The 25,707-nt window shown below is 56.3% G+C and overlaps 5 protein-coding genes across 5 annotated transcripts; 1 reads left to right on the forward strand and 4 right to left on the reverse strand.

The window, feature by feature from the left end:
• Positions 1 to 200: 200 nt before the first annotated feature.
• On the reverse strand, positions 201 to 4,290 carry KCTD14 (potassium channel tetramerization domain containing 14; the record flags this gene model as incomplete). The annotated part of the gene is made up of 2 exons (XM_084277889.1): positions 201 to 872; positions 4,231 to 4,290. 2 exons carry the CDS (start codon positions 4,288 to 4,290, stop codon positions 201 to 203), a joined length of 732 nt encoding a protein of 243 aa, XP_084134015.1.
• Positions 4,291 to 8,345: 4,055 nt separating this feature from the next.
• LOC311198523 (mid1-interacting protein 1-B-like) lies at positions 8,346 to 9,866 on the reverse strand. Its single transcript, XM_084272494.1, has 2 exons — positions 9,412 to 9,866; positions 8,346 to 8,678 (listed from the first exon to the last, which is right to left on the reverse strand). The coding sequence occupies exon 1, from the start codon at positions 9,821 to 9,823 to the stop codon at positions 9,434 to 9,436; it is 390 nt and encodes a 129-aa protein (XP_084128620.1). The 5' UTR covers positions 9,824 to 9,866; the 3' UTR covers positions 8,346 to 8,678; positions 9,412 to 9,433.
• Positions 9,867 to 12,993: 3,127 nt separating this feature from the next.
• On the reverse strand, positions 12,994 to 14,419 carry LOC311191495 (mid1-interacting protein 1-B-like). Its single transcript, XM_084263679.1, has 2 exons — positions 13,666 to 14,419; positions 12,994 to 13,379 (listed from the first exon to the last, which is right to left on the reverse strand). Exon 1 carries the CDS (start codon positions 14,077 to 14,079, stop codon positions 13,684 to 13,686), a length of 396 nt encoding a protein of 131 aa, XP_084119805.1. The 5' UTR covers positions 14,080 to 14,419; the 3' UTR covers positions 12,994 to 13,379; positions 13,666 to 13,683.
• A 2,084-nt stretch (positions 14,420 to 16,503) lies between these two features.
• LOC311199662 (mid1-interacting protein 1-B-like) lies at positions 16,504 to 17,899 on the forward strand. The gene is made up of 2 exons (XM_084273796.1): positions 16,504 to 17,227; positions 17,514 to 17,899. Exon 1 carries the CDS (start codon positions 16,814 to 16,816, stop codon positions 17,207 to 17,209), a length of 396 nt encoding a protein of 131 aa, XP_084129922.1. The 5' UTR covers positions 16,504 to 16,813; the 3' UTR covers positions 17,210 to 17,227; positions 17,514 to 17,899.
• Positions 17,900 to 21,774: 3,875 nt separating this feature from the next.
• Positions 21,775 to 25,486, reverse strand: NDUFC2 (NADH:ubiquinone oxidoreductase subunit C2). The gene is made up of 3 exons (XM_084279073.1): positions 25,252 to 25,486; positions 24,163 to 24,306; positions 21,775 to 21,975 (listed from the first exon to the last, which is right to left on the reverse strand). The coding sequence occupies exons 1-3, from the start codon at positions 25,388 to 25,390 to the stop codon at positions 21,926 to 21,928; spliced, it is 333 nt and encodes a 110-aa protein (XP_084135199.1). The 5' UTR covers positions 25,391 to 25,486; the 3' UTR covers positions 21,775 to 21,925.
• Between the last annotated feature and the right edge of the window lie 221 nt (positions 25,487 to 25,707).

The following is a 25,707-nucleotide window of genomic DNA, read 5'->3' on the forward strand; positions in this document are numbered from 1 at the left end:
TGTACCATTATCCCCTAAAGCCCAAGTAAACAGAGGCTCTTTAAGTGCTGTTTAATTTGGCCGACAACCAAAGGAGATCCTTTCGTCAGCCCACGCATTTCTTCCTGTCCCTCTGGTAGTCCATGGCTCAGTCTCCACGGCCCAAGTTAATTTGTTTTAACAATTGCTTTCTCCCATTCCCCATCGGCGGTGGCCCTTCACTACCACCAGGTGAACAGGAACTTGTAGAAGAAGTCATGCGATTTGAAGCGAAAACCTTTTTCAGCAACGTGGGGCTGAAAGGATATGTTATACCCTTTGGCTTCCACGTCCATTTGGATGCAGTCCAGCAGGTCAGAAATACTTGGCGCTGCCTTCCAGGGGCCAAACTTCACCACAGATTTTTTATCCATGTCCAAGCTGTTCAAGGCATCCTGACATCTGGCCGCGTCCTCCTCAGTTCTGACCACGCACACGATGACGCTGGACTGACGGGACGCGACTGCTTCTGCCCTCGCGATGCGGATCATCAGCTCGATGTTCTCACTGTAGTTGGGCACACGAGCCAGGAACTGCTTCCTTGCCACCAGCTCCCCGAAGATTTGAGGGGAATCCTCCAGCTGCTTGATTAGAGGTTCGATGTCGTAGAACAACGCCTCCTTGTAGACATCCTGGATGCACTGGGTGGGCACTTGGTTGCTGCGGAGGTACTCCAAAATGTACTTGAAATAGGTGCCTGGCCTGTCAATGAAGAACCTCCCTTCGGAGTCTGTCCTGAGTTTGGGCTGGCCGGTGAACATCTCTGCCAGCTTGGAGCCAGGGTGTTTCTTTAAGGTGCTCAGCGTTGTTGTGTACATCTCCCCACCGACATTTAACTCCACGATTGGTGACAGCTGCAGATATCACAAGAGGACAAAAAGCCACACGTGTTACACATCTGAGGCTACTGGTGTGGAAGTGTCAAAAAGAAAAAGAATGGTGAAAAGAGTGGTATGAGCCCCCAACTCCTGGGGGAACACCCACCCCATTTATTGCTAGGAGCAGATGAAGGACGTTTACACATCCTTCATAACAAAAGCATCAGAGAATTGGACACCTCTACATGGCTGAGTCCTTACCACATGTTTTGGAAATAGGAAAGTGTCATTTTGCCAGTGTGGAAGAGGGGTGAGAAGTATCACAGAATCACAGAATCGTAGGGGTTGGAAGGGACCACCAGAGCTCATCGGGTCCAACCCCCCTGCCAAAGCAGGGTCCCTAGGACAGGCCACATAGGTTGGCATCCAGATGTGTCTTGAATATCTCCAGAGAAGAAGACTCCACTCCCCCCTGGGCAGCCTGTCCCAGGGCTCCCTCACCCTCACTCTGAAAAAGTTCTTCCACATGTTGGTGTGGAAATTCCTGTGCTCCAACCTGAGGCCACTGCCCCTTGTCCTGTTCCCACAGCCCACTGAGAAGAGGCTGGCCATTTCCCCCTGTGTCCTACACTTGATATATTTATAAACATTGATTAGATCCCCACTCAGCCTTCTTTTCTCCAGGCTGAACAGCCTCAGTTCACTCAGCCTTTCCTCCTAGGGGAGATGCTCCAGTACTTTAATTATCTAAATCATCTATCCTGCCAAGAGAAGCTGCCAGTGACCACAGGATTAAATGTCCACCTCCTAAATCCCACACAAGTATTATCCTTGTAGATAGGCCCCTGTCCTTCTAATGAGAGTGATCTGATCCCTTGCCCTCCCCATGTGCAGAGGGAAAAGGGCCCAAGCTCAAAGCTGTACAGCTCCATTCCTCTCACCTGAGCTGGTGTTCTCTCTTCAGAGAGGAACAAAAAAACCCTCTTTGAAATTTTGGAAATGGGTGGAATTGGCTTCCACTCATCTGGGGGTTTAGAATAACTCCCGAAGCAAGACACAAAATCCAGCCTGTCAGACAGAGGTGAAGGACAGAAGCACTTTTGCAAAGCACTTAAAAAACCTATGACAGCTTTATCTAGGAAGTAAAGGAACTATTTCCTGACACAGGCATGGATATAAGATGGAAGAATGTAAAGTTTAGATCTTTGTTTGTGTTATATTTCACCACAGCTACCTCAAACACATTGGAGGAGGCCCAAAAGCCTGGAAAGCTGGATCTAGTGTCTAGTCTGACCTTCCCGATGGTTCAGTACTGAAGAATTTCAAAGCCTCCCTTTGTGCTCAGTCATTCCTTATAGTACTCAGCAGAGGAACAGGAGAGGGAAGGAAGGAAGGAGGCAGTTCTTTTCCCTCCTGCCGTCACTGCTGTGATGCAAGTCACATGCCTGGCCAGGACCGCACCTGCCATTGGGAAGGGGTGAGTCAATAAACAACCTTTTTTTTTTTTTCCAGGAGCAAACCTGCTGGTTCTTGGATCTGGTCAGGCCAGGATCTGCCTCAGCACTGCTAGTCACATGCCTCAAGTGAAGCGTGGACTTCAGTGCTTAGCTGGATCCCACAAGTACAGACCCGTGGGATGACGTGAGATGATCTCACGGCTGACACGAAGAGGAGGGGGAGCTCCCGCTGCCCTCTCCCTTTTCCATCCTCATACCTACCTACTTGCTTATGTAGCTGACCTCATACCAGCTCTGTTTCTCCACCTTGTTGAGCTGAACTTCACAGAGGATTTAACAAGCACCAGAGCTGGCAAAAGGAAGGGTCTAGGAATAGATAACCTGGAGCAGAGGGACACCTTCCCTTTAAACAGCAGCAAGCTACCAGGTTTAGCAGAGATGTGCTCACAGCCTTGGCACACCAGGGAAACAACAGAACATTCAGGCTAAAGACCCAGCTGGAATATTGTTTTGCCCTTGTGTGGGTGGCTTGATCTCCAGGGCAATCGCTTACACTAGGGCCAAGGAGACGTAAAAATTACTGTCTGAGACTATCTTGTGATTTCCACCCACTGAAGAACATAGCCCCAAGCTGTTCCTGTAGTAAATTCCCCCTCAGTCTAAACCCTGACAACAGCTTTCCCCAGGAGGAATCGTTTGATTGGAAGACCTCACGCCTTTGAACTCTTGCTCTTTTTAGAGATGGCAGGTCAGATGCTTCGTGCTGTTTGCCACTAATACAAACAGATAACGTGACCTTCATTAATACAGCATCCCAATTAACCGTATGTTCTCAGATCTTGATTAATGGGTTTTGCCTGGGAACAATCTAGTTCCCATCAGGCTGGGAGTACTGGCACCATCTGATTCCCACCTCTGTAATTAGCCATCGAGGTAACACTTAGGAAGTTATTCCACTTATCTCTGCCCACCTTTATTAATCCGTAGAACAGTTACCTCTTTGGGAAAGCACTTTGCAACCTTCACCTGAAAAGTGCAACACAAGAAGGTTGGAATTTTTAGAGACAGAGGGGTCTAAGGGAGAGAGCGTATGGCTACCACAGAGAAGACAAACCAGTTAGGCTGAGGGCACAGGAGATGAAAGGGAAAACATCACCTGATCTTGTCACTGATTTCTGCCTAGTAGTTCCTGTACTAGGAATCTGGCTGCACTTCTCATTACCCAACTCTGGTTTCACTGGGTGTGTAGTGCAGTTGTAATAAATTAGTTTTCTTTCCTTTATTCTGTGTCGAGTCTTTGCCCATGACACTCATTGTGGAATGATCTCTCCCTGTCCTTATCTCCACCCCTGAGCCTCTCAATATATATTTTCTCCCCTTTCCAGCTGAAAAGGGGAGTGATAGAATGGCTTTGGTAGGCTTCTGGCTTCCAGCCAGGACTAAACCACCACAGTAGTACACTGCTTGTCTTGAGAGTGCCATTAATTTTCCTTAGAGCTAGAAAAACTACTGCTCCCAGCTGCATGTCTACAACACAGGTCAGCTTTTGCATCACTGGAGACTAAGAACTGTTGAAAAACCCCAAAACACACAGCAGACTTTTATTTAGGTGTCTGACTGATTAAAGTTCAGACTAAATTAATTCCACCTCATGTCAGAGGAGAAGAAGAACTGCTCTTATATACTGGTCATTTGCTGTTGCCAGGTCTTGCACGCCTGTGAGGGACATGGCCCTACTGGAAGCAAACAGTAGCAAACAGGTCAGGGGCAGGCACAGCTTTTTACCTAGAGTCATCTTCTCGGCCACATATCTGTCAAGCTTTGGTGTCTTCAGAATAGCAGATGGGGGGGACATCCCCCCTCCGCCAGCGTAGCCCGAAGGGGATGCTTTGATCTCACAGGAGGAAACAATGCCCCCGAGTCCGTACCTTACTCACCGTATGCAGGCTGCCGGTGACTTGCTTCCCGAGGGGCTTGTGCTCTGATGAAATACTCATCTCCCCCGGAACTGCGGCGTGGAGAAGGGAGGTGACAGCTCAGCAGCGTGGGAAAACCGGCTGCTCAGTGCTCGTGTCCTGCCCCACACGCAGGATGGCTCCCTGCTGCGCTCCAGCCCTCTTTCACTTGCTTTTTCTCTTCAGTAGGTCAGGATTTTTCCCAAGCTCCCAGCCTAGCCACTGCTCCAGAGGCTCCAGTTTGCTCCTGGTACAAGTTGCAGGTGTAGGGAGAGGGGAGGGAACAGCCTGAAAGCGGAAGTATTTGCTCATTAGTTTTCTGGCAACCATGGAGCCGCAGGGTGGATTTGGGCTGGCTGCCAGCACACACCTCCTGTAATACTCTCTGTGCCGTGACTAAGAGCCAAACAATCCTTTTCCAAAGGAGGCCCAGTGCCCAGAGCGTCTCGGAGGAGCCCTGCGATGTGTGCCTGAGACCGCCTCTGCCTCATGAACTGGTTGTATCGAAACCAGTAAGCATTTTCACAGCTTGCCTGGCCTCCTTGCATCGCTCTTTTAAAGCATGGTTTACCCCAAACAATCTCGCCAATCCCATTTTTCATACCCATCGATGTCAGATCAGGGTGTCTACCATCTGCCCAAGGTGGTGGCATTTTCTTCCTTGTCAATACAATCTCTGGGCACTGAGTAATTTGTGCAAAGCAAATAAAACCAAACCTGAATCTCTGCTTGAGCCCGAACAATTCTTTTCAATTAGTCCTAAATATTTGGTTAGTATCTTTGCAAGACGTTGTTTCCTAATACCCAAGGATCCAAAGTGGAGAGCATCACAGATTTGATGCTAATGGGTCTGCTTCTAAAGCTAAAGCTAAAGGAGGGAAGGTTTAGATGAGATATTAGGGGGAAGTTCTTTACAGAGAGAGTGGAGAGATGCTGGAACAGGCTGCCCAGAGAGGTGGTGGATGCCCCATCTCTGGGGGTGTTCAAGGCCAGGTTGGATGGGGCCCTGGGCAACCTTGTGTAGATCCAGGCCTGGAGGTTGGTGGCCCTGCCTGTGACAGGGGTTTGGAACTGTGTGATCCTTGGGGTCCCTTCCAACCCAGACCAGCCTGTGATTCTATGATTCTATGACATTGTTTTCTAACATCCAGGGATTCGAAGTGGGGAGCATCACAGATTTGGTGCTAATGGGTCTGCTTCTTGCGGCATCAAAACACAAAGATGTCTGTGTTCATTATCATTTTTAATTGCAGTGGTTCATATCAGAATGAGCTTAAATAACCTTTGCATCTCAGTACCTCAGGCCTGCAGAATCTCCTTGATATTTTTCTAGGTGTTTCTGAGTGCATTGATGCTTTCAAATTTGTCTTCAGGCCACTCATCACTTCTGTGTCTGAGCTCCATCACAGTACAAAATTGCCATGGACGTGATTGTCCCAAGCTGGAAGTCAATGCTTGTTACAAGAGACAATATCTTTTATTAGGTCAGCTGATACAGATGGATTAAAACATCCATGTTTTAGGGCACATGAGGCTCTTTCAGTCTTCCAATTTCTGTTTCAGCTTACTTGGGTATTTTTTTTCCATTTTTCTCCAGCTTCTGTTGTTCTGATAAAGGTGTTACCTCTTCCACCAACCTTGCCTCACTTTCTTTCATTTCAAAGCTGCTTTCTAATACCAGCAACTGAAGGGAGAATCTCAGTCAGAGACAGCGCTTCCTAAAATTCTTCCCGGGGGTGATTTTGATGATGAAACCCAACAGTGTGATATATAATGAAACCATTTGCACAAAATTTGCATTATGCTCATGGATACCAGCTTTGCTGGTTTTGCATCCTCCAGGAATTTCACTGGATCTATATCCTCTCAGAAGATGACATCGATCTGACCAGAAGGTTGAGGCACAGAGAAAAAAGTGTTATAATTTGCATTGATTCACTCACCTTGAGAACAAAGTCAGTCCTTATGCAAGCCTCTGTCAAAGCTGGAGCCAGATTCTTTAGAATGCTTTGCTGGGGGTTGGAACTAGATGATCTTTGAGGTCCCTTCCAACCCAAACTGTTCTATGATTCTATGATTTGTGCATTTGGGTGAACCTCTTATTGAACTCAAGTTACATTTTGCTCCTGCTGCTCTGAAGCATCCTGTGGGATCCTGAGGGATCCTCAAGTAAAAACCTGTGTCTGAGTTATCTCTGCTGCTTTGAGTTGAATTTTCTCTTTGCCAGATGGATGTAGTAGTGAGGTCTGCTTGGGAGCCCAGGTTTTGTGACTTGTATTAAGTTTATAGAAAATAATGTTTGTTATAAAGCAAGGAGAGATTGATAATAGGAAGGTTCTTTACTGAGAGGGGTGTCGGGCACTGGCACAGGCTCCCCAGGGGAGAGGTCACAGCCCCGAGCTGGGCTGAGGTCAAGAAGTGTCTGGACAATGAGCTTAGCCCCATGCTCTGACTTGGCTGGTCCTGTGTGGAGCCAGGAGTTGGACTCGATGGTCCTTATGGGTCCCTTCCAACTCAGGAGATTCTGTGATGCTATGATTCTGTGAAAAGCAAAACCATCAGCAGTTTGCTTTAGGGCTGCTCAGGAATTGCACTGGTGCAGCTGGGATGGTGGCTCTGCAACCCAGGAGCCACTCCTAAATCAAACAGCAATGTGCTGTGCAAACACCATCAACATTCCTACCCACTGCCTTCCAGACATTTATCAACTCCACCCACCTTCACAGACCAGGGGAAGTCACACAGAATTGTGGGGGTTGGAAGGGACCCCCAGAGATCATCGGGTCCAACCCCCCTGCCAAAGCAGGGTCCCTAGGACAGGTCGCACAGGTCAGTGTCCATATGGGTCTGGAATATCTCCAGAGAAGGAGACTCCACACCCCCCTGGGCAGCCTGTCCCAGGGCTCCCTCACCCTCACTCTGAAAAAGTTCTTCCACATATTGGTGTAGAACTTCCTGTGCTCCAAATTGAAGCCATCGCCCCTTGTCCTGTCCCCACAGCACACTGAGAAGAGGCTGCCCATTTCCCCCTGTGTCCCACACTTGAGGTATTTATAACTATTGATCAGATCCCCTCTCAGTCTTCTTTTCTCAAGGCTGAACAGCCCCAGTTCACTCAACTTTTCCTCATAGGGGAGATGCTTCAGGCCCTTAATCATCTTTGTAGCTCTCCTCTGGACTTTCTCCAAGAGATCCCTGTCTTTTTTGTACCAGGAGGCATATGTGTGAGTCCTTTTTATTTGCACTGTGTTTTGGTGCATTGGAGTGATCATGTAGCATGTTTTAAGGTAATTCCTTTCATCACAAGGGGCAAAACGTCTTTTTTTCATAAAGAAATGACTAGGTATTCTTCTAATCACGTGTTAGATGTGATTAGATATTAGCACACAGGGGAGAAATTAAGACCAAGAGAGCTGGAGATGCTGCAGTGTTTGTCTGCACCCATCCAAGACACACAAACTTGCCCAGTTATAAAGCTTTAATACCAAACATGTACCTCAAATCGGCAATGCCTTGCTGCCCCCCACACTGGCATCCTCAGAGCTGTGGTTGGGCAAGATGTGGGAGTTTCTCCCAGACCTCTGTCTGGTTGGTAGGGGGGCTACAAACAGACCTGGGTTTTCCAGCCCTTGGGTCTTTCCCCATAGCCCCAGCAGGAGAAGCCTGAAGAGCAACAGTGGGACCAACAGGCTCAAGTTATCCTCCTTAGAATGATAGAATGTGGTAAGTTGGAAGGGACCTTTAAAGGACATCTAGTCCAACCCCCCTGCAGTGAGCAGGGACATCTTCACTGGATCAGGTTGCTCAGAGCCCCCTCAGGCCTGACCTTGAATGTCTCCAGGGATGGGGCCTCCACCACCTCTCTGGGCAACCTGTGCCAGGGATCTACCACCCGCAGAGTGAAGAACTTTTTTCTAACATCCAACCTAAATCTCCCCTTTTCTAGTTTAAACCATCACCCCTCACCCGATTGCTCCATGCCCTTGGGAACAGTAATCCTTGCACTGAAGCATGGCCTTGGTGGCCAAGGTCCCCCCATCCTCAGGGGCTGGGGGTCACCAGAGGCATCAGCTGCAATGAAACACAGGACACGTTGGCACAAGGCTTTGCATTTCATTCACATGATCAAAGAGACCGATTGGAGGGTTTAGGCACACGTGGCAAAAAAAAGCATCGCTTCAAAGTTACAGGTGCCTTCTACAAAGCAATAACACAAACTGCTGCTTCCTGCCCCACAGAAACCCCCCTGGGACAGGCGTGAAGCGAAGCAGCAAGGTCGCCAGCAGGATCAGCCACGGGGAGGTTGAATGGTCCAGGCAGTGTCCGGCGGGCAGACAGCCAAGCTCTGCGCTGCTCACGAAGGACCCTCCTTGGTGGGATGTGGCACAGAAGGAAACAAAGTGCCACTGGGCTACGGACGACAGGTCACCCTGTGGGGATAGCAAACACAGTTTGGCCAGGACATCCTAATTTCTAGCCTGGTTTTCTCCAAAACAAAGGTGAACATGGCAAAGTCCCTGTTAACGCTCCCTATTCTTGCTGTCGCCTTGCTAACACTCTCCGTTTCACAAGGACCTTGGCCACAAGCCCTGCCTCTGGTGGGGCCCAGGGATATCTCCCCAAGGGGTCTCAGAGATGAAAGTCCTACCAGCATGGAGAACTGGTTTGCTTTCCAGACTAGGGGAATACTGAAGTCTCTGAGCTGTTTCAGGTGCTGTATATAGACATTTGACAGGATTTCCCCCTAAAAATGAGTATGTTGCATTTTACATCAGAGAAAAAGAAGAAACAGCCAGAGCACCAGTGTCTGGCAGCTCTTGGGGTCCAGAGCTCAGGGTCCTCTGACTCCATGGCCCTTCTGTCCCAGGAATTTGTCCAGCAGCAGCCAGACATTGCCAATGCTGCAAGCTGGGGAGTCCTGGAGACAGCATGTAGCTCACAAAGTGACCTTTGCTTGGTGGCAGAGCTTGCACCAGTGGGCAATTGAGAAAGACAAACCCAGGGGTATGTATCTGTTGAGCAATGAAATGCAGACTCACAACGCCTGGGATTTGAGGCTGTGATGCAAACGCTGGAAAACCACCCAGCTAACAGGGCAAAAGGACAAAGTATGTAACCCCTCAGTGAGCTCCTCCTTGGCACCACACCTCTCCAAGCTCTTACCTCAGAGACTGGGGATGCAGGCTCAAGAGCTAGACTGATTTTCACTGAGGTTGATCTCCTCCAGGATCTGGCTGTACCGCCGGGTGAGGGCTTTAGTGTTTTTGGTGAGGTCTGTCAGAACTTGCTGCAAGCCATTGACATGGTGGGACAGGCGTTCTTCCAGGTTGCTGTCTGCACCCTCGTCTACAGCTGTATCGGGGCTTGTGACAGTTGGGTTCTGGTCGGTGACAGAGGCCAGGCCTTTCTCCACCATGGGCTTGATGGCCTTGAGGAGCTGGTAGCGCTCGTACAGGTCCGTGTGGCTGCCCGTGGCCGGCGTCTCCCCCTCCTGCTGCGGGAAGACCCCTCGGAGCAGGCTGGGGAACATCACCTCCTGCTCCATCTTCTGGGTGGCTGAGAAGTACTGCTCCATGGCCTCACTCCTGTGGCTCTGACGGCGCTGTGCTGGGCTCTTCTTGGGGTGCTGCTGCTGCTCCCCGTCCCTGCCCGGGGCTTTTTATGCCGTGCTGGGGCACGTCCCTCCTCTAGTCTCCACTGCTGCACCCCCAGGCTGGATGACTGTCTGGGCTTGTGCAATCTGTCCTGGCCCGGACTCCTGTGGCCTTTGCCCAAGCTGGCTGATGGGGGTGCTGCTGTGTCCTCACACCACGAGGAGGACAGCAAGGAGGGGAGATAAATGGAGCTTCTGCCAACCTGTGCCATTCCTGCCACCCCCACAGCTCCAGGAGCCCCAGGAGAGCTCATCCAGCACCTTCCCCGAGGTGTGGGCAGGCTGCAGGCAGCACCAGGGAAACACTACCTTGATTTGGGCACTTCTGAGGAAAGGAGAAGGTGGCCAAGTGATGGGCTTATCCAAGGAGGGGGGAGTCCGCCAGGAGCTCTGCCCCAGCCACCCTCCTTCTGCAGGGCTGGTGTGAAGGTCTCACACAGCCCAGCCCTGCACAAAGGCCTTGGTAGGAAACCCAGCTGGAAGGAGGACAGGATCATGGACAGGTGATGCTGCTCTGGAGGGTGTTTGCCCCAAAGCCCCTTATGTTAAGACAAAGATCACCATCAGCATTCCAGCATCCATCCCCCATCCCCCATCCACACTGGTGGGACTTTCTGCTCTGTGCATCATTTCCAAGCGCTTTTCTCCAGCTCCTCTTCCCTGGGGGAGCCTCTCGCTGTGCTCTGGGTGCTCTTAACTCACCCTGCACCAAACAGCTGCTCTCTCCTCTGCTGGAAGATGCTCCGGTCTCTTCATCACCTTCACGGACCTTCTCTGGGCTCTCTGGCCCACAGCTGCCAATACCCACCGGGGAGCCAGACCCAGGCTACGCAGGCATGAGGCTGCGGGGCGCTGCCCCTGGCACTTGCCCGAGCGGGCGACAGGCAGCTCCAGGGGTACGGCTGAGGCCAGAGCCCCCCAACCCGACAGCAGGGGGTGTGGGTAGGGACCCTGCCCTCCAGGAGGGGTGGAGGTGCTGGCAGCCCACCCGGCCATCCTTGGGGGCAGTGGGGGTGGGTGAGGAGGGCTTCTGGGGCTGGCCTGGGGAAAGGCATTTGGGACTGTGTTCATCTGACACTCCGGGCCGATCCCGGCCTCTGTCTCTTCCCTCAGGCCATGGAGCCTGGCCTCAGGCTGCTCTCTCTGGTTAATGAGGTTCATTACCCAGCTGGGAATGAGCCCGCCATCCTGATCCGCTTCTGCAACATGCAGGGAGAAATTGATTTGCCCGCGGTGCTGAGAGCCACCCTGCTGCCCCGGGAGCCTTTCCAGGGCCTGGAGCCAGCACCCCCTGGCACCTTGGAGAGGGCCTGACCTGCCCGTGTCCTGCCAGGGCTCGGTGCTGGGTGTCCCAAGGACAGGGACCTTCCCTGACACCATCTCGTGTCTCTTATGGGCTGTGTCCAAGAGTGGTGGCCAGCAGCGGGGCACAGCTGGGGCCTGACGCATGCCCGGGGCAGCATGACGCAAGGCCCTGCGATCGGAGCAAGCGCAGGCTCCCGGGAAGCAGAGGGGTCATGGTGGTCTGGCCAGAGAGAGCTCACAGAGCGGGGCTGGGGGGCAGAGGCATTGCAAGCGGCCCAGATGCCGTCAGCATGTCCTCCCGGCCGTCCCACGTCAGAGACCTTTCCTGGGAACTTCTTCCATCTCTCAGCAGTCGTGTTCCCTGAATGTCCCACTACGATGCTTCCCTGGGGACCCACCAACCCCTCCAGCTGCCCAGTCCACAGCCCCAGCCAGAAACCCTTGCTGAAGGTGACTGCCGGCCATCCTCGCTGTCACCTCCATCTTCTCCGGGTGACAGAAGTCCCATCCCTGAGCTCCAGCCACGTAGAGCACCGGTGGGACATCAGCTCTCTGTGGTCCTCACCTCACAAGGAGCTGACATTCCTCCATTCCTTGTAGTTCACGGGAGGCCGTCGAGCTCCAACGGAGGGTAGGAGACCCCACACCCATCTTGCAGCTCCCCTTCTCCCCCGGCCTGTGCCATCATGGCCCAACCTGAGGTGGCATTGCAATGGGGACAGAGTAGGTGTCTCTCAGTACCTGCCCCATGTGTCACTGTTTCTGGATCAGACAGAAGCCCCGGCACTGCCAGGGTTGGGGAGCGACACGCACCCTTCTAACAGCCCCTCCCCACCTTTCCTGTAGGTCCCTGCAGGTCCTGGAAGTGGCTCTGAGTTGTCCCCAGAGCCTTCTCTTCTCCAGGCTGAACAACCAACCTCACAGACGGGCTTCGTAGGCTGCATGGGTGCCATGGGCCCTTCCCAGACACACAGGGATTGGGGGGGTTTTGTCCCTGGGCCAGGGTGAGCGCTGGGTCCTATCTGCCCAAAGCTGTGCCCAGCACCATGGGCCCCATCTGCATGGGGCAGCAGCTGGCTGTCAGCCCTGCAAGGACACATGTGACATCCCCTGGAGCAGCACAGAGCCCCTCTGGTGTCAAGCCTCCATCATATCCCAGACGTGGATGTGGCGCTGGGGTCCTAGGGGCAGCGGCCTTCCAGAGGGGCTGAGACATGCAGCTCTGCTGCCCCTCAGGGGTGGTCCCCAGGCTCAGCCCCGCTCGGAGCAGCTCCGGGACAGCGACCCCGAAGGGCAGCAGGAAAGGAAGGTGTGGGGAGCTGAGGGGCACAGGGAAGCACCAGCAGTGTGTGGACGCCCCCAGGGTGACCTTGGACGAGAACTCTGAACCTGGTGGCTCTTTCCTATGCAGGCTGATGTCTCCCACCCTCCCTTCTGCGTGCCCAGATGCTGGGCTCAGGAGGAAACACCTTATGAGGAGGGTGCCGAGGCACTGGTCGCCCAGAGAAGTTTGGACAGCCCCATCCCTGGGCATGTTCAAGATCACCTTGGATACAGCTTCCACCACCCATGCAGGGGCAGATGTCCCTGCGCACAGCAGGACTCTGCAGGAGATGGTCTCTGAAGGGCTTTCCCAACCCCAACCCCCTGCGACTTTCTGATTCCCTGTCCCTTCACATCCCCCATCCCGGCACGGGAAGTCCCCTCCCAGCAGAGCCCGTGTCCCTCTGCCCCACGCCAGGACGGTCCCAGAGGGCTCCAGCAAGGAGAAGGCACCACAGTTACAATGCTTTGCAGGGCTTGTTTTATTAGCAAAGAGTGGGGCCAGTGCCCCTCAGATCCAGGTACCAGCTGGAAAAGGGCTCGGCAGTCGCAGGGGACAGTCGGGGTCGGGGCCACCATGCAACACCCCCGCCTTTGTGCCGCTCTTTGAAAATAAAGAGGAGGGCACGAGCCGTGCGGCTCTTCCCAGGGACCTCCCAGCACCACCAGATGCTTCTTCCTATGAGGATAAGGCACCGTCTGGTCCTCGGTGGCTGCAGCCATCGCTGGCGTGCGGTGCCAGCGCTGGGAGATCAGCTGCTGCCGTGAGGGGTGGGCGAGCGGGGCTGGAACAGAGCTCACGATGGTCAGCGATGGGGATGTCTTCTCCTTCCTGCCACCAGCACTCATCCTGCAATGACAGCTGTCCTTAACTCCAAGGGCCATCCCAGGGAGACACCCTGGTCCTCCAGCCCCAGCTCCTTCCACCCTGAAGCAGCGGAGTCTCTGCACGGAGGGACGGGATGAGGAGTCCCCTCCTGCAGCATGGAGATGGAGATCTGCAGCAGTTGAGGGGACACCCTGTCTTTCAAGGCACTTCCCAGGAGCTCCCACCCCTGCCGTGCGGGGAATGAACTGGGGACACCCGCCACCCATTCCCCCAGTGCCCCTGGGCTCGGCGTCCCCCCAGCCCTTACCTGTCAGCCGGGGCAGGGTCACCAGCTGGGCTGCCCCTCGCTGGGGCTGATCTGCTCCAGGATCTGGCTGTACCTGCGGGTGAGGGCATTGGTGTCCCTGGTGAGGTGGGTGAGGACCTGCTGCAAACCAGCCAGGTGGTGGGACAGGCGCTCCTCCAGCTGGGTGTCCATGGCCTCGCTGTCCTCTGAGGACGTCTCGGCATCAGTGCTGCTTGGGCTCTGGTCGGTGACAGAGGCCAGGCCTTTCTCCACCATGGGCTTGATGGCCTTGAGGAGCTGGTAGCGCTCGTAGAGGTCCGTGTGGCTGCCCGTGGCTGGGGTCTCCCCCTCCTGCTGTGGGAAGACCCCTCGGAGCAGGCTGGGGAACATCACCTCCTGCTCCATCTTCTGGGTGGCTGAGAAGTACTGCTCCATGGCCTCACTCCTGTGGCTCTGACGGCGCTGTGCTGGGCTCTTCTCGGGGTGCTGCTGCTGCTCCCCGTCCCTGCCCGGGGCTTTTTATGCCGTGCCGGGGCACGTCCCTCCTCTGCTCTCCCCCGCTGCAGCCCCGGGCCCGGCTGTACGGCCGCAGGGCCGGGCTTGGCTCCAGCCCAGCTGGGGCCCGGCCGCGCCGTGTCCCTGGCTCTGCGCAATCTCTCCTGGCCCAGACTCCTTGTGGCCTTCGCCCGAGCTGGACGGGGGTCTCACAGCACCCCTGCACCATGAGCGGGGCTGCCAGGGGGTCTCTGCCGCCCCGTCCCATGTCCCCCCAATGCCACCGCCCCTGGGGCCCTGGGAGAGCAGGGCCAGCTCCTGTCCCTGCTGCAGGCAGGCTGCAGGCAGCAGTGCCCATGGGGGCTGTCACCTCTCCCTGCTGCCACGCTCCCTCAGCCTCAACCCCCTGGGGACATTGAGCAACCTCTTTCTGCAGACGTAGGGAAAATCGCGCTGGGGACGCGCCGCAACGTGGGGTCCCACGTGGGCTCTGGGGGTGCAGGAGATGACTGATGCCCAGCTGCAAAAGTACCCGAAACATCCCCTTCCCCCGGCTTGTCCCCAGCTGAGCAGGGACATGGACACGGATGGGGGGGACCTGACGCCATGAGGTGAACGTCCCGGGGCACGAAGCCACCGCTGCCTGCGGGGCCTGTGGACGGGTCCGTCCCCCACTGTGTCCAGGGGCAGAGGCCCCGGCTGGGCAGCGGCCAGCACTGCCCGTCCCCGCGTGTCCCTGCGGAGTGTGGCAATCCGCAAGGTTGTTCTATTTGGGGAAAGGTCGCAAGGTCCCTCGTCCCTTTTGCAACCCTTGGTGCTGGCAGCTCTCCCACCACTCCACATGTCTCAGCCAGGTGCCCAAACTGCCACCCACCCCCTCCTCTCAGACCTGTCCCCTGTCCCTGCCTGCATGCTCCTGGCACCATCCAAGAGCTTGGGCACAGCTTGTGTCTGGGCCACTGTGGTGATTCTGAGAGGTTCAGGGACATGGAGCTGTTGGAGTGAGTGCAGAGGAGGCCACAGAGATGATCTGTGCCCCTCTGCTCTGGACACAGGCTGAGAAAGAGTTGGGGAGGTTTAGCCTGGAGAAGAGAAGGCTCCGGGGAAACCTTAGAACACCTTCCAATGCCTCGAGGGGCTCCAGGAGAGCTGGAGAGAGGCTGGTGACAAGGGAAGGGTGGGACGGGACGAGGGGGAATGGGTTTAAACTAAAGTGCTCAGGGCAGTGGGGAAGGGTGTTACAGGGGCTCTGCAGCCCATCATTTCCCAGATCCCTGACCTTGGGAAGTGAACCTTTCCCAAACCCTCCCATGTCTCTGAGGACCCCATCAGACAAAAACTGGTGCCCCTCATCCTGCTTGGAGAGGTTCAGGAGAGCGTCACTGTCAACTACTACGGCAGGAGCAGGGCGAGAAGGGCTGGAGCCTGGCAGAACCTCCATGGGGCTGTGGCATGGTTGGGCTGGGCCAAAAGAGGGCATCTGGCCCTGAGTGGGGCCATGCGGGTGACTGCTCAGGGAGAATGGCCCCCCTGGGGAGGTGCAGTGAGATCCACAGGTCTCTGCGGCCACAGACCCCATGTTTGGTCAAGTCTCCCCCAGTCCTGCTCAAGCTCTTGGATGGTGCTTCCCTGGGCCAGCAGCACCCACGCAGATCACCCAAGTGCTGGGTTCCACAGCAGGACACCCAGAGATGCCAGGAGCATGCAGGCAGGGACAGGGGACAGGTCTGAGAGGAGGGGGTGGGTGGCAGTTTGGGCACCTGGCTGAGACATGTGGAGTGGTGGGAGAGCTGCCAGCACCAAGGGTTGCAAAAGGGACGAGGGACCTTGCGACCTTTCCCCAAATAGAACAACCTTGCGGATTGCCACACTCCGCAGGGACACGCGGGGACGGGCAGTGCTGGCCGCTGCCCAGCCGGGGCCTCTGCCCCTGGACACAGTGGGGGATGGACCCGTCCACAGGCCCCGCAGGCAGCGGTGGCTTCGTGCCCCGGGACGTTCACCTCATGGCGTCAGGTCCCCCCCATCCGTGTCCATGTCCCTGCTCAGCTGGGGACGAGCCGGGGGAAGGGGATGTTTCGGGTACTTTTGCAGCTGGGCATCAGTCATCTCCTGCACCCCCAGAGCCCACGTGGGACCCCACGTTGCGGCGCGTCCCCAGCGCGATTTTCCCTACGTCTGCAGAAAGAGGTTGCTCAATGTCCCCAGGGGGTTGAGGCTGAGGGAGCGTGGCAGCAGGGAGAGGTGACAGCCCCCATGGGCACTGCTGCCTGCAGCCTGCCTGCAGCAGGGACAGGAGCTGGCCCTGCTCTCCCAGGGCCCCAGGGGCGGTGGCATTGGGGGGACATGGGACGGGGCGGCAGAGACCCCCTGGCAGCCCCGCTCATGGTGCAGGGGTGCTGTGAGACCCCCGTCCAGCTCGGGCGAAGGCCACAAGGAGTCTGGGCCAGGAGAGATTGCGCAGAGCCAGGGACACGGCGCGGCCGGGCCCCAGCTGGGCTGGAGCCAAGCCCGGCCCTGCGGCCGTACAGCCGGGCCCGGGGCTGCAGCGGGGGAGAGCAGAGGAGGGACGTGCCCCGGCACGGCATAAAAAGCCCCGGGCAGGGACGGGGAGCAGCAGCAGCACCCCGAGAAGAGCCCAGCACAGCGCCGTCAGAGCCACAGGAGTGAGGCCATGGAGCAGTACTTCTCAGCCACCCAGAAGATGGAGCAGGAGGTGATGTTCCCCAGCCTGCTCCGAGGGGTCTTCCCGCAGCAGGAGGGGGAGACCCCAGCCACGGGCAGCCACACGGACCTCTACGAGCGCTACCAGCTCCTCAAGGCCATCAAGCCCATGGTGGAGAAAGGCCTGGCCTCTGTCACTGACCAGAGCCCAAGCAGCGCTGATGCCGAGACGTCCTCAGAGGACAGCGAGGCCATGGACACCCAGCTGGAGGAGCGCCTGTCCCACCACCTGGCTGGTTTGCAGCAGGTCCTCACCCACCTCACCAGGGACACCAATGCCCTCACCCGCAGGTACAGCCAGATCCTGGAGCAGATCAGCCCCAGCGAGGGGCAGCCCAGCTGGTGACCCTGCCCCGGCTGACAGGTAAGGGCTGGGGGGACGCCGAGCCCAGGGGCACTGGGGGAATGGGTGGCGGGTGTCCCCAGTTCATTCCCCGCACGGCAGGGGTGGGAGCTCCTGGGAAGTGCCTTGAAAGACAGGGTGTCCCCTCAACTGCTGCAGGTCTCCATCTCCATGCTGCAGGAGGGGACTCCTCATCCCGTCCCTCCGTGCAGAGACTCCGCTGCTTCAGGGTGGAAGGAGCTGGGGCTGGAGGACCAGGGTGTCTCCCTGGGATGGCCCTTGGAGTTAAGGACAGCTGTCATTGCAGGATGAGTGCTGGTGGCAGGAAGGAGAAGACATCCCCATCGCTGACCATCGTGGGCTCTGTTCCAGCCCCGCTCGCCCACCCCTCACGGCAGCAGCTGATCTCCCAGCGCTGGCACCGCACGCCAGCGATGGCTGCAGCCACCGAGGACCAGACGGTGCCTTATCCTCATAGGAAGAAGCATCTGGTGGTGCTGGGAGGTCCCTGGGAAGAGCCGCACGGCTCGTGCCCTCCTCTTTATTTTCAAAGAGCGGCACAAAGGCGGGGGTGTTGCATGGTGGCCCCGACCCCGACTGTCCCCTGCGACTGCCAAGCCCTTTTCCAGCTGGTACCTGGATCGGAGGGCCACTGGCCCCACTCTTTGCTAATAAAACAAGCCCTGCAAAGCATTGTAACTGTGGTGCCTTCTCCTTGCTGGAGCCCTCTTGGACTGTCCTGGTGTGGGGCAGAGGGACACGGGCTCTGCTGGGAGGGGACTTCCCGTGCCGGGATGGGGGATGTGAAGGGACAGGGAATCAGAAAGTCGCAGGGGGTTGGGGTTGGGAAAGCCCTTCAGAGACCATCTCCTGCAGAGTCCTGCTGTGCGCAGGGACATCTGCCCCTGCATGGGTGGTGGAAGCTGTATCCAAGGTGATCTTGAACATGCCCAGGGATGGGGCTGTCCAAACTTCTCTGGGCGACCAGTGCCTCGGCACCCTCCTCATAAGGTGTTTCCTCCTGAGCCCAGCATCTGGGCACGCAGAAGGGAGGGTGGGAGACATCAGCCTGCATAGGAAAGAGCCACCAGGTTCAGAGTTCTCGTCCAAGGTCACCCTGGGGGCGTCCACACACTGCTGGTGCTTCCCTGTGCCCCTCAGCTCCCCACACCTTGCTGCTGCCCTTCGGGGTCGCTGCCCCGGAGCTGCTCCGAGCGGGGCTGAGCCTGGGGACCACCCCTGAGGGGCAGCAGAGCTGCATGTCTCAGCCCCTCTGGAAGGCCACTGCCCGTGGGACCCCAGCCCCACATCCATGTCTGGGATATAATAGAGGCTCCCATCTCCCTCTGCCTGTTAGGATGGGGGCTCTGGGGGCGGAACTGAGGCTGGGTCCAGCACCACCTTGCACCTGAAAGGATCTGACTGGGTTTGAGCGAGGACAATGCCAGGTCTGGAGGTGCCGGGGGAGGCAGAGACATGGGTGGATCTGACAGCAGAAGCTGCCAGAGATGACATGGGGACACTCGGGGACATGCATGTGGTGGCATGTCCCCCATCCCAAGCTATGGCTCCCCAGGAGGGTGCGGGTCATGGGGTGTTTACTTCCCCAAATGCCCACTGTGCAGCCACAGAGACCTGAGAAGCTGAATGCAGGAACATTCCAGGGGCTCGACACCAGTGGGGCTCTGCGCTGCTCCAGGGGATGTCACAGGTGTCCTTGCAGGGCTGACAGCCAGCTGCTGCCCCATGCAGATGGGGCCCATGGTGCTGGGCACAGCTTTGGGCAGATAGGACCCAGCGCTCACCCTGGCCCAGGGACAAAACCCCCCCAATCCCTGGGTGTCTGGGAAGGGCCCATGGCACCCGTGCAGCCTACGAAGCCCGTCTGTGAGGTGGGTTGTTCAGCCTGGAGAAGAGAAGGCTCCGGGGACAACTCAGAGCCACTTCCAGGACCTGCAGAGACCTACAGGAAAGCCGGGGAGGGGCTGTTAGAAGGGTGCGTGTCGCTCCCCAACCCTGGCAGTGCCGGGGCTTCTGTCTGATCCAGAAACAGTGACACATGGGGCGGGTACTGAGAGACACCTACGCTGTCCCCATTGCAATGCCACCTCAGGTTGGGCCATGATGGCACAGGCCGGGGGAGAAGGGGAGCTGCAAGATGGGTGTGGGGTCTCCTACCCTCCATTGGAGCTCGACGGCCTCCCGTGAACTACAAGGAATGGAGGAATGTCAGCTCCTAGTGAGGTGAGGAACACGGAGGAGCTGATGTCCCACCGGTGCTCTACGTGGCCGGGGCTCAGGGATGGGACTTCTGTCACCCGGAGAAGATGGAGGTGACAGCGAGGATGGCCAGCAGTCACCCCCAGCAAGGGCTTCTGGCTGGGGCTGTGCCCTGGGCAGCTGGAGGGGTGGTGGGTCCCCAGGGAAGCATCGTAGTGGGACATTCAGGGAACACGACTGCTGAGAGATGGAAGAAGTTCCCAGGAAAGGTCTCTGACGTGGGACAGCCAGGAGGACATGCTGACGGCATCTGGGCCGCTTGCAATGCCTCTGCCCCCCAGCCCTGTTCTGTGAGCTCTCTCTGGCCAGCCCACCATGACCCTTCTGCTTCCCGGGAGCCTGCGCTTGCTCCGATCGCAGGGCCTTGCGTCATGCTGCCCCGGGGATGCGTCAGGCCCGAGCTGTGCCCCGCTGCTGGCCACCACTCTTGGACACGGCCCATAAGAGACACGAGATGGTGTCAGGGAAGGTCCCTGTCCTTGGGACACCCAGCACCGAGCCCTGGCAGGACACGGGCAGGTCAGGTCCTCTCCGAGGTGCCAGGGGGTGCTGGCTCCGGGCCCTGGAAAGGCTCCCGGGGCAGCAGGGTGGCTCTCAGCACCGCGGGCAAATCAATTTCTCCCTGCATGTTGCAGAAGCTGATCAGGATGTCAGGCTCATTCCCAGCTGGGTAATGAACCTCAGTAACCAGAGAGAGCAGCCTGAGGCCAGGCTCCATGGCCTGAGGGAAGAGACAGAGCCCGGGATCGGCCAAGAGTGTCAGATGAACACAATCCCAAATGCCTTTCCCCAGGCCAGCCCCAGAAGCCCTCCTCGCCCACCCCCACTGCCCCCAACGATGGCCGGGTGGGCTGCCAGCACCTCCACCCCTCCTGGAGGGCAGGGTCCCTACCCACACCCCCCGCTGTTGGGTTGGGGGGGCTCTGGCCTCAGCTGTACCCCTGGAGCTGCCTGTCGCCCGCTCGGGCAAGTGCCAGGGGCAGCGCCCCGCAGCCTCATGCCTGCGCAGCCTGGGTCTGGCTCCCCGGTGGGTATTGGCAGCTGTGGGCCAGAGAGCCCAGAGAAGGTCCGTGAAGGTGATGAAGAGACCGGAGCATCTTCCAGCTGAGGAGAGAGCGGATGTTTGGTGCAGGGTGAGTTAAGAGCACCCAGAGCACAGCGAGAGGCTCCCCCAGGGAAGAGGAGCTGGAGAAAAGTGCTTGGAAATGATGCACAGAGCAGAAAGTCCCACCAGTGTGGATGGGGGATGGATGCTGGAACGCTGATGGTGATCTTTGTCTTTAACATAAGGGGCTTTGGGGCAAACACCCTCCAGAGCAGCATCACCTGTCCATGATCACCTTCTCCTTCCAGCTGGGTTTCCTACCAAGGCCTTTGTGCAGGGCTGGGCTGTGTGAGACCTCCACACCAGCCCTGCAGAAGGAGGGTGGCTGGGGCAGAGCTCCTGGCGGACTCCCCCCTCCTTGGATAAGCCCATCACTTGGCCACCTTCTCCTTTCCTCAGAAGTGCCCAAATCAAGGTAGTGTTTCCCTGGTGCTGCCTGCAGCCTGCCCACACCTCAGGGAAGGTGCTGGATGAGCTCTCCTGGGGCTCCTGGAGCTGTGGGGGTGGCAGGAATGGCACAGGTTGGCAGAAGCTCCATTTACCTCTTGAGATGACAGGTAGAGCAGAAATTTGCACAGGAATTCAGACAGGAATGCAGAATGAAGCCAGGGCACATGCTGGAAAGTAGCAGGAGAGATTGGCAATTAAATAAAAGCTTCTACAAGTGGAGCAGCCTCAGGCGGAAGGACTTCCAGCTCCCGAGGTGCTGAACGGTGAAATTCAGAAGAGCTACAGATCCTCAGTGGTGTCTGGATCAGGTTTGGGTTTAGAGGGGGAATTTGGGAGCAAACAACCCAGTGAGAAAGTAGAATGGTTGGATCATGATCCCCAGGCAGGAAAAGCAACACCAGGGTGCAAAACAGATGAGGGAGTTAATGAGGGGGAGCAGCTATTGTTGATAGAATTCCTTTTGCAGCCAGGCTTTGTCTCCAGGGCTAGTGCAGAGCACATTTAGGGGATAGGGGAACACCAAGGGGACACACACTGGAGGGATCCACAACCTCCTTTCTGGGTTGTTTTTCTGACGAGGTCCAATCTGCGTGAACGATCTTCCACGTTCTGAGTTTAAAGGAACTGGAAACAGGGGGAAGAAATCCAAGTTCTTTTCCTGCTGCAAATACGAGCCATCTCTCTACTGATATAATAAATAAATACTGAATAAATGCAACAGAAGGACAACTAATTAAACACGAAGTAATTAATCATAGCTTTTATTACACGGAAGCCAACAGTGGCTCTTTCTCCGAGCCATGGACGGTTAATGAGTTCCCACCAGCCCGATGAAGTTCTCGGTGCCCAATCACTTCAGCGACACGTCGCCACTGGAGAGGAGCTCAGCGAATGGGGTGGAAATCCTCCAGCAGCTCTCCGATTTTCTTTTTATCTGCAAAAGGCCATGGGGAGAGTTGCAAAAAGCCAATCAGCCTTTGATCTCATTCTGAAGTTTCTTTTAAGTTTTAAGCTTAAGAGAGCCACCAAAATCTGGGTTTGGCTGCCCACAGCGAGCTCCTAGCGTGCTGCATGAACCACGTATGTAATTTCTTTTCCAAAGGGTTGAATCATAGATCAGAAGAGAGCTCCATGCTAAGAGTTCATTACTTCCAGAGACTCCTGGATATTTCTATTTATTCTCTTTCTACCCACTCTGCTTGTTTCACAGAATCACAAGGTTGGAAAAAATCTTTAAGATCGAGTCCAACCGTTCCCATCCTAAGCTAATATGCCATATCCCTCAATACCTCATCTACCCATCTGTTGAACACACCCAGGGATGGTGACTCAACCCCCTCCCTGGGCAGCCTGTTCCACAGCCCCAGAACTCTTTCAGTGAAGAACTTTTCCCTCACATCTGATCTGACCCTGCCCTGGTGCAGCTTGAGGCCATTTCCCCTTGTCCCATCTCCTGTCCCCTGGCTGATAAGACCATCGCCCACCTCTCCGCACCTTCCTCTCAGGTCACTGTAGGTGGTGATAAGGTCTCCCCTCAGCCTTTTCTCCAGGCTGAACACCCCCAGCTCCCTCAGCCGCTCCTCAGAGGATTTTCCCTCCAGCCCCTTCCCCAGCCTGGCTGCCCTTCTCTGGACTCGCTCCAGGACCTCAATGTCCTTCTTATCGTGAGAAGCTCAGAACTGGACCCAGCACTCGAGGTGCAGCCTCACTAATGCTGAGTACAGGGGCACCATCACCTCCCTGGAACTACTGGCCACACTGTTTTCTGAATATTTAAATCAACACATGCTGCAATTTTAAAAGATCAAGCAGGGAAATCTTGATGTTACAAGAATAACCCCTGTGATTTCTAATTTCCATTACTTTGTTTCTCCTGCACTAGAGAAACTGGACACTCATGGATTAGACAGGTTAGAAACTGGCTTGGACTGCCAGGCCCATAGGGTTGTGGGGAATGAAGTGGTGAAGAGTAATTTGCAGATGACACTAAATTGCGTGGGAGTGTCAGTCTGCTGGAAGGCAAGAAGGCTCTGCAGAGGGCCCTGGACAGGCTGGAGTGATGGACAGATGACAACTTTATGGGGTTCAACAAGGCCAAGTGCCAGGTCCTGCACTTTGGTCACAGTAACCCCAAGCAGCGCTACAGGCTTGGGGCAGAGCAGCTGGAGAGCTGCCTGGAGAAGGACCTGGGGGTGTCAGTGGACAGATGGCTGGACATGAGTCAGCAGTGTGCCCAGGTGGCCAAGAAGGCCAACAGCATCCTGGTCTGTGTCAGGAATGGTGTGACCAGCAGCAGTAGGGAAGTGATTGGTCCGTTCTACTCAGCTCTGGTGAGGCTGCACCTCGAGTGCTGCGTCCAGTTCTGGGCCCCTCACTACAGGAAGGATGCTGAGATGCTGGAGCATGTCCAGAGAAGGGCAAGGAAGCTGGTGAAGGGTCTAGAGCACAAGTCCTATGAGAAGCAGCTGAGGGAGCTGGGGGGCTTTTTAGTCTTGAGAAAAGGAGACTGAGGGGAGACCTTATCACTCCCTGCAACTACCTGCAAGGAGGGTATAGAGGGGTGGGGGTTGGTCTCTTCTCTCCGGGTAACAAGCAAGAGGATGAGAGGAAATGGCTTAAAATTGCGCCAGGGAGATTTAGGTTTGATATCAGGAAGAATTTCTTTCCTGAAAGGGTTGTCAGGCATTGGAACAGGCTGCCCAGGGAGGTGATGGAGTCACCATCCCTCGAGGTATTTAAAAGGCATGTGGCTTTTGTGCTTGAGGACATGATCTATAGGTGGACTAGGCAGGGTTAGGCTGTGGTTGGACTCGGTGACCTTAAAGGTCCCTTCCAACCTAAATGATTCTACGATAAGTTTGGTCTGTTCTTAAAATGTTTGGCTCTGCAATTTTTTATAATAAAAGCAAGCTTTTAGGAGCTCATTAAATATATCTGTTTTCCTAACACAAAATCCTTGATACTGTTGCAATGTAGATTGTTAACAAGCAGGGAAGAGAGAGTGATCAGAAAGAACAGGTAGCAAAGAACAGATTCTGTGAGCAGCCCAGCAACATCGTTAGCATTGTTAATGGGGACGTTATGGCAAGCTGAGGTCTTATATAATATCAGCTTATTTTACCTGCTGCCTTAAAGTCTTCTGGGTGCTGCCTGACGTACTCAAGCAACTCTCTGTCCACTTTGGCATACATGTAGTCCGTACGCTTGACAAGGTAGTAGCCAACAAACCACCCCACAGTAGTGAACAGGATCTGGCGGTGAACACCTGCAGCGGGAAGAGGAACGTCCCCCTGGCTCAGCCCATCTCCCGGCCCCAGGGGAGCACCCCTCTTGCGTCCCCCAGCCCCCCCGCCCAGACTGTTCCCCCCACAGGTCCCACTTCATCCCAGGTTCCTACAGCACCGTCACCTCCAGACCCTCCGTGTCCCCTATCAGTCCCCAGGGAGCCCCCTTCCCTTTCCTCAGGGCTCCTTCCCACCCCCATATCTATCCCTCAGTCAGCCCAAATCCCTTCCATCCCCATACGATGCCCCTTCGCCCCTGGCCGCCAACAGCCCCTCACCTCAGGGCTCCCTCCCCTTCACTCCTGCCCCTACAACCCTCACAGTCACCCCAAACCCTATGCAACACTCCCTTTCCCCCTCTAACCAACCCCCCCAGCCCCTCACCTCACACAATCATCACATCTTTAAGGCTGGAAAAGGCCTCTAACATCACCAAGTCCAACTGCCAACCCAGCACCACCACATCTACAGCTGAGGGTCCCCTCCTCTTCCTGTAACCTTCAGTCATCCCAAATCCCACCTACCCCCTTCCCCAGCCCCCCTAATCCCATCTAACGCCCCAGCCCCACACCCTAGGGCCCTCTCCCTTTCACACCCATCCTAATATTCCTCAAGATCACCCCAAACCCCACGCAGTCCCTTCACCAGCTCCTTCCAAGCCCCGCTAACCCCTCGCCTGAGGGCCTCCTCCTCTTCCCCAGCCCATACCTCCCTCAGTCACCCCAAATCCCCCCCCCTCCGCAGCTCCCTCTAATCCTATCTAATCGTTCCCCCTCCCCCCCCAAGCCTCTCGTCCGACGGCCCCCTCTCCTTCACTCCCACCCCAATACTCCTCCAGATCACCCCAAATCCCACATCCCCCTTCCCCCCCAGCCCCTCAGCTCAGGCGGCGGGAAACACCCCCTCCCCCCGCTCCTTCCCCGCACCGGCTCGGAGGACGGGCCGGTGGTTGTAAGCGTTATCCAGCAGCGCCGAGATCCATCCGATCACACCCAGCCAGACCGAGCCCTTGTTGACGAGGGGAGGCGGCGGTAGGGACCGCGACTCGTCAGGCAGGAACACCATGGCGGCCTCCCCCCCCGCCGAAGGTGACCGGGCGGAGCGGTGCAGCACCGCGCTCCCTCCGCCGCTCCCGCCGACCCGCGCCGGGGTTCCGCCGGAGCGCCGAGCCCCTTTCTCTCAAAGCACCGAACCCCCAGGCTGCCCGGCCGATCCCCCAAAATCGGGCGGCTTTATCGGGGAGGGTGGGAGGTTCCTCGGTCCTGAGCGGCGGGGTGAGGCAGGGAGGCCTCAGTGCCCCCCCCGCACTGTGACAGGGAGGCCAGCCCGGGCTTCAACCGGGGCTTTGATTCACCCCTAAAATCAAACCCCATTCCCTTTCC

This window comes from Gallinula chloropus (assembly GCF_964237585.1).
Source record: "Gallinula chloropus genome assembly, chromosome: 1".
NCBI lineage: Eukaryota > Metazoa > Chordata > Aves > Gruiformes > Rallidae > Gallinula > Gallinula chloropus.

Coding starts and splice junctions, on each gene's coding strand:
- LOC311199662 (XM_084273796.1), top strand. CDS start 16,814: ATGGAGCAGTACTTCTCAGCCACCCAGAAGATGGAGCAGGAGGTGATG.
- LOC311198523 (XM_084272494.1), bottom strand. CDS start 9,823: ATGGAGCAGTACTTCTCAGCCACCCAGAAGATGGAGCAGGAGGTGATG.
- LOC311191495 (XM_084263679.1), bottom strand. CDS start 14,079: ATGGAGCAGTACTTCTCAGCCACCCAGAAGATGGAGCAGGAGGTGATG.
- NDUFC2 (XM_084279073.1), bottom strand. CDS start 25,390: ATGGTGTTCCTGCCTGACGAGTCGCGGTCCCTACCGCCGCCTCCCCTC. Junction 24,307..25,251: donor CCGGCCCGTCCTCCGAGCCG/GTGCGGGGAAGG, acceptor TTCCCGCTGCAG/GTGTTCACCGCCAGATCCTG. Junction 21,976..24,162: donor AGAAGACTTTAAGGCAGCAG/GTAAAATAAGCT, acceptor GGCCTTTTGCAG/ATAAAAAGAAAATCGGAGAG.